The sequence below is a fragment of the Ailuropoda melanoleuca genome, chromosome 1 (genome assembly GCF_002007445.2).
Source record: "Ailuropoda melanoleuca isolate Jingjing chromosome 1, ASM200744v2, whole genome shotgun sequence".
NCBI lineage: Eukaryota > Metazoa > Chordata > Mammalia > Carnivora > Ursidae > Ailuropoda > Ailuropoda melanoleuca.
The window spans coordinates 1,949,388-1,955,387 of record NC_048218.1 but is presented as its reverse complement, the minus strand read 5'-3'; the positions used below and the strand labels follow the sequence as shown (position 1 = coordinate 1,955,387).

The window sequence follows — 6,000 nt, the reverse complement described above, 5'->3', positions numbered from 1 at the left end:
AGAAGAGGGAGGGTCGGGCCACTGTCCACCAGGCACAAGCGAGGCGGTGGGGGGGGGCTGCCCAGGGCCCTTTGAGTCTGACGGGTGCTGGGCGGGGGGCTGGTGTTGACCAGTTCTCGGGGTCTGAGGGCAGCTGGGATTTGGGAAAGTCTGCATGGGACCCCAGGGGGAGTCTCACAAAGGGCCTGTGGAGGGAGCGGCCGAGAGTGTCTTCATGTGGAGGCCTTCAGGGCACGAGCCTGTGGTCCGAGCACCGGGCGTCCTGTCTGGAGGCGGGAAGCCCCTTTGGTTCATGTCCCCCTGCAGACTAGCAGGCCGACCGAGATTTCCGAGCCTTGCTCTCCTCTTCGGTCACTAGGAACATTTCTCGCTTAACTGCTTCCCTTGGAAGCTGGTTGTGGGGCCAGGTGAGCTCCTCTTTAGGACTGCCGATGGCCCTGTGGAGGCCACGCTCGGGTGAGGCATGGTAGCCACCGTGAGGGCTGGCCAGAGGCCCCGGGAGGGACAGCAGCCCGGTACGGCTCAGCGGTGTGTCTGTCTGGGCTGCTGTACCCACAGGCCTGGCAGCTGGTGAACGACAGTTCATTCTCACAGTGCTGGAGACCTGAAGTCTGAGATCAGGGTGCCAGCATGGGTGGTGGGGACCCCCTTCTGGGCCCTCACAGTGGGGAAGGGGCAGGAGAGCTCCGCGGGGTCTCCTTCCTAAGGGCACTCACCCCCGTTATGAGGGCTCCCCCTCCTGCCCTAATCACCTCCCAAAGGCCCGGCTGCCTCCTGCCATCACCTTTAGGGCTCGCCTTCAGCCTATGAACTTCAGGGGAGCACATTCAGACCCTAGCATCCCACTTCTGGCCCCCCCAAAGTCATGTCCTTCCGCATGAGAAATACATTCACTCCATCCCAACAGCCCGAGTTTTAACTCATTCCGGCCTCGACTCCAAAGTCTGAGTTGGAGTCCGATCTAGATCTCGTCTAAGTCAGGTGGGGGAGACCCCAGGTACGTTCGTGCAGGGGCAGACTGCGCTCCAGCTGTGAGGCTGTCCCTAATGCAACGGTGGGGCACGGGACAGACATTCCCATTCCCAAGGGAGTAAGTGGGAGGAAGGATGGGGTGACAGGGCTGACCAAACCTGAAACGTGAAGGCCTCTGGCCTGGTGGTCCTGCCAGATGTCTTGGTGGGCACAGCCCCCTGCAGCCCCCACCTGCCAGTGGTTCTACTGGTTTGGGGTCGTCCCAGCCCACCGCTCCACTGGACATTGCCCCAACAGTGGCCCTCTCCCTGGGTCATGTGCCCAAGGCTCCGGGTGGCCCCATCCTTTAAAGTCTGGTTGGAGGTGGTCATGATGGTGCATGGTGCCAGGTGCCACCAACCTGGGCCACAAGGGGCCCGCTGGGGTGGCACCTGGGACTCTTGCATGGCTCGCTGCTGGAATCAGAGAAGCGAGCCCAAGATGGGAGGGGTGCGGGGCAGCTGGGGCTCCTCCTTCGAAATCGTTCTGCCCCCTCCCCCGCCAAACTCGGGGCCCGTGCTAGGAGGGCAGCCCCATGATCTCCGAAATGCTAGGAGCAGCAGGGATGGGGAAACAGTTTTTCTTGGGACCTTCGTGGTGACCTGAAGTCACTACCATTACAGATGGGCACCTGGGCCCTGGGCTCGTGCAAGTGCTTCCATACCGCCCAGGGGCTCTGGCTGGGGGATGGAGCGTGGGTGGCAGGATAAGTGTGCAGACCCGGGAGGGGAGACACATGCCTGCTCCTCTCAGACACCTGCCTCATTTCCCTCTCTGACCTATTCCAGCAGCCATCCATGATGTCCTTCCAGAACCTTCAGCCTCGTGAGCTGGAGGAAAGGCTGTCCTGAGGGGGGCAGGAGACCGAGGAAGCTGGACTGGGAGCAGGCTGCAGGACGGAGCCCCCAACCCTGAGGAAAGCCGGCTCCAAGCAGGAAGAGGGCTTTGGGGTGCAGCCCAGCAACATGGCTGACCTGGGCATGGCCCCCAGTCTCCAGCGCAGCAGCAGCAGTCTCTCCAAGACCAAGAGGTTGCATCACTTGTTCGGCAACAGTGCAAAGGTAGGCTTCTGGGGGTCAGCTGGTCCCCCTCGGCCAGGTCCACCAGAGCCCTGTGGGGCACCGTGACCACCAAAGAGGGCTGTGTTTCCTGCCTGGGCAGAGGCTCAGCGGAGCAGGGGAAGGGGGCCTGGAGAGAATGGTAAGCGGTCAGGTCTGTCCCCTCCCATGGACGGCACGACCCCTCCATGTTCTTGGTCTGGTTGGGAGGGTGCTGGGTAAGCACTTTGGTCCTGTCCGGGGCCAGACTCACAGGAAGCCATCACCCCTGACCTCCCTGATTTGACTGGGAGGGCCCTGAACACCACCTAAGTCCTGGATCAGATTCCCAGAGGCCTGGGACAGGACTGTGCCCAAGGGCGCCTTTGACATGTGCTGCCCCTGGTCATGTCGGCTTGCTGTGTCGCCAGGACAGAGGCAGGTGTCCAGACGCTTTCCTTGTCTGGCTCTGTTCTCGAGGAAGGCGGCGTTGACAAAGAAACTGAAGTTCTGGGATACTTGAGTGGGGCTTGGGATGAAATGGTCCCCCTGTCAGCACCCACACCTGAGAGCCTCGGCCAGTGCCCCCACCCCCGGGAAGAGGCCCCCAAAGCTGGACAGGTTGCTCAGCCGTGTCTGGGAGCAGCATAGGGTGTGCTCCCCCGAATAGCACTGTGATTGCCCAGGGGTCTCAAAGTGCCCTTTTCATCCTCAGCAAGAAAATCTCAGCTCGTGGGTCCCGCAAAGTATCAAGAAGAAGGAGTGCGTGTACTTTGTGGAGAGCTCCAAACTGTCCGACGCCGGGTGAGTGGCCTGGCACAGTGTCCGTGTGGCTTGGGTGCTCGCGGCATTTCCGCCTACCCCTGGAGCTCGCTGTGGGGGAGCAGCATTGCCCCGTCCTGTGCACAGAGGAGGCACAGAGGGCTTAAGTGACCCGTCCAGGGTCGTAATGGGGCCACCCTGCGGTGGTGCTTGGACTCGGATCCAGTTGTTTGGGCACCACGGGGCACGCCTCTAGAATGTTCGTTTCCCCCTGGAGTAGAGGGTGTCACAGGCTTCGGGGACTGTAAGGCGACTCGGGGAAGGCCCACAGCCCAGGCCCCTCACTGGGGAGGGTGCCGAATCCAGACAGGGCCCCCTCACCCCAAAGCCCCACCGCACCACCGTTGTCGCTCCTTCCCACGGAGCCTGTGGCTTGGTGCGGCCTCCACGACTACCTCCACGGGCAGCAGTGGCCACGTTGCCTCCACGCTGCGGGACATTTCACTCCTGAGCCCCCGGCTCCCCGGGGGGAGTGTGCGGGCGGCTTCACAGGAACCTCCCGGAGGTGTGGCGTGTCTTGGCGTTCCTTGAGGACGTGCTTACCCTCCAGCCACACCCAGTGTGTGCTGTGCCACAGACGGGCCACGTTCTTCCTTACTTCTTCCACTCCTTCCTTGTCAATGGCTGAACTCTTGTGGCCCACGCTGCCTCTGCTGAGCAGCCCTCCCTGACTGCACTGGCAAGGACCCTCTCCCTCCCCCACATCCAGGTACTTGTCTTTTATTCCAGTCGGTTGCACCACGATTGTGTGGCTCTGTGGGGCAGAGTCACTTTCTCACTTCCCGCCGTGGACAAATAGCGTCCAGCTCACATGTGTCACCTGATGCGGGAGGAGCAGCCTGTGCGGGGGGTCCTGCGTGGGGAAGGTGGAGAGATGATGACATGGAGTCAGGCAGGAGTGGCCCCCACGATGGTGCCGTTCCCGGGGTCCTGTGACACGCCCTGGTGTCATCACGCCCTGTGCACGTGTGGCGGTTCACGCCCCCGCTTGGCCCCACTTCAGAGAAGAGTCCTCACGTCTCAGTGCTGGGAGCAGACCCCTGAGCCAGAGGGCTGTCGGCATGCTCCAGAGCACGGGGACCTCTAAAACATGCGGCGGGGGGTTTCCAGGCCACACCGCTCTGTCTGACAATGTACAGAGAGAACTTTGCGTCGAGGTTTCCGGTGTTAGTTATGCTAAAACAGGCTCATGAACAGCCTCAGAGAGACCTAGAGCCACCCGAAGTCCCCATACAGGACTCACAGGCCGCAGAGGCTTCTGAGACGTCCCACGCCTGGTTTCCATCTTGCGGGGGCTCCGGGCGCCCCCGATGGAACCCCGGAGCCCTACTTTGCTCTGAGTTACGACCCCTGGAGAATGTTGACAGGGGTCAGAGAGGGCTGGGGGACTCAGCCTGGGTTTGAGGTACTCCTTTAGTACCCCTTTCCCCGCTTTGGAGAAAAGGGCTCAGGATGTGTTTGGTTCTGGAAATTTCCAGAACCACCTTTACTAGCATCGGGTTTAATGCCAGGCGTGCCACAGGGAGATAGCAGATGGAGTGGCTTGTTCACTCGGGTGTTACGTTGAGGCCTGGGGGCCACAGGACCCAGGGAGGGCCAGAAAGATGGGGGACACCTAGAGGTATTTTATTGTGAGGACGTGTCAGTGTAATTGGTTCATAGCAACTAGAGTGAGCGAAGTCCACTGTTTCCTGATTGGCCACGACTTATTAACGTAGTTCCCTAAATTGTGTTTCAGAAGCTTTAAATGAGTGTGGACTCGGGAAAGGGTTTATAGCTGGAAAGGGGAAGCAGGCTTCTGGAGGTCCTGGGGAGAGCGCCAGGGCCCGGGGCATCAGGAACCTCAGGGAGGGTGGGAAGCTTGGGGAGGCGCGGCTGCGGGAGATTTTCCGTCCTCTGCTAACTGGGAACTGGTGCATTGGGTGCCCTGGCAGCGGCCAGGGTCTGGGTCATCGCCCGGAAGCTCCAGTGGCCCTCAGACTGTGGGCTAGAGCCCATTCATGGAAGAAGAGGGCACCCTTATGATCTCCTAGTTTCCTTCTCGAAGATTTGGGACCACACGTGGCAAGAGTGGGGTCTGCGGAGTGGTGGGGTGCCTGTGGTTGGGGCCACGTGGCTGCCTGGCACCCTGGTAAGCGTGCAGGAAGGCAGCGTGTCACAGCCTGCTGCTCGTCCGCGTGCTTCCCATAGGGAGGCGCTCCCCACGGGCGGGCAGGCCCCAGGGAGGAAGGGGGGCTGATTCCAGGCAGAGGTGGGCGGTGGAGGCCGGTTTCCGGGGGTCCTCGAGGCTGCCCTACGTGTTCAGTGATTTGCTAAGACTTCTAGGACCCAGCGACAGGCTGTCACTGCACAAGGACACACACCAGGCTCAGCAAGGGAAAACACACGAGCAGGGTCCGGAGACCCCCACGTGCAGGCTTGCGACGCTCTCCCGCTCCTGAGGGGCATGCCTGCAGGGAGAAGGGCTGTAAGCCGTGCGGCTGGTCTCTGCCCTGCAAAGCTGTCGGGGACTCCTTGCCCAGGGTTAGCCCTGTGGGCTGGTCCCACAGGCGGCTCTGCCAACACCCCCCAAATTCCAGGACCCAAGGGAAAGCAGGTGTTCTGCACAGATCCCAGTGTTTGCGTGGTCGGGGCCCAGGGCAGAGCCCACGGGTCGGGGACAGCAGAGCGCTCTGAAAGCCGGTCGGCAGGGGCCGGCAGGGGCCAGCCGTGTGACCAGGCCCCTCTAGAGCCAGCAGCCTCAGGCCTGCTGGGAGCACGTCCTGCACAGAGCCCTTGTCATCTGGCCCATCAGACCGGTCCCTCCAGCGGATGGCAAGAGGGCACAGAGGACCGGGTCCTCCCCGTCACACACGGAGCTTCGAAACAGATGTATTTCTAGACTTTAAACATTTCCATCAAATGTGCTAGGATCTCCCCCACCCTCTTCCAGACCCGAACCCCCTGCCCCCCACCATCTCTGGTTAGTCCCACGTCCTGAGGGTCCTCCCCGGCTCCGCCCTTCCCCGCCCCCCACTGCCCTGGACCGTCCCCTTATTCTGTCACGTTTACGTCACGGCCTTGGCGTGTTGGTTCTCTTCCCTGGAACACCAAGTCCTCCTCCATCAAACGCAGAGACTGGAGTGGACGC

At 61.6% G+C, this 6,000-nt stretch overlaps 1 protein-coding gene across 15 annotated transcripts in view; it reads left to right on the top strand.

Annotated features, from left to right (window-relative positions):
* TRPM2 (transient receptor potential cation channel subfamily M member 2) overlaps positions 1 to 6,000 on the top strand; it is a 60,117-nt gene that overhangs the window by 3,300 nt on the left and 50,817 nt on the right. For 13 of the 15 annotated variants that reach the window (XR_004623488.1, XR_004623489.1, XR_859525.3 and 10 more), the window contains exons 2-3: positions 1,800 to 2,072; positions 2,764 to 2,852. Coding sequence is in view for 11 of the 15 variants with exons in the window: in XM_034654690.1 (XP_034510581.1) it covers positions 1,977 to 2,072; positions 2,764 to 2,852 (185 nt within the window). In the remaining 4 variants the exon portion in view is untranslated. Of the gene's footprint in view, positions 1 to 1,799; positions 2,073 to 2,763; positions 2,853 to 6,000 lie in introns of those variants that run through there. The other 2 variants (XM_034654696.1, XM_034654729.1) reach the window with 2 other exon arrangements.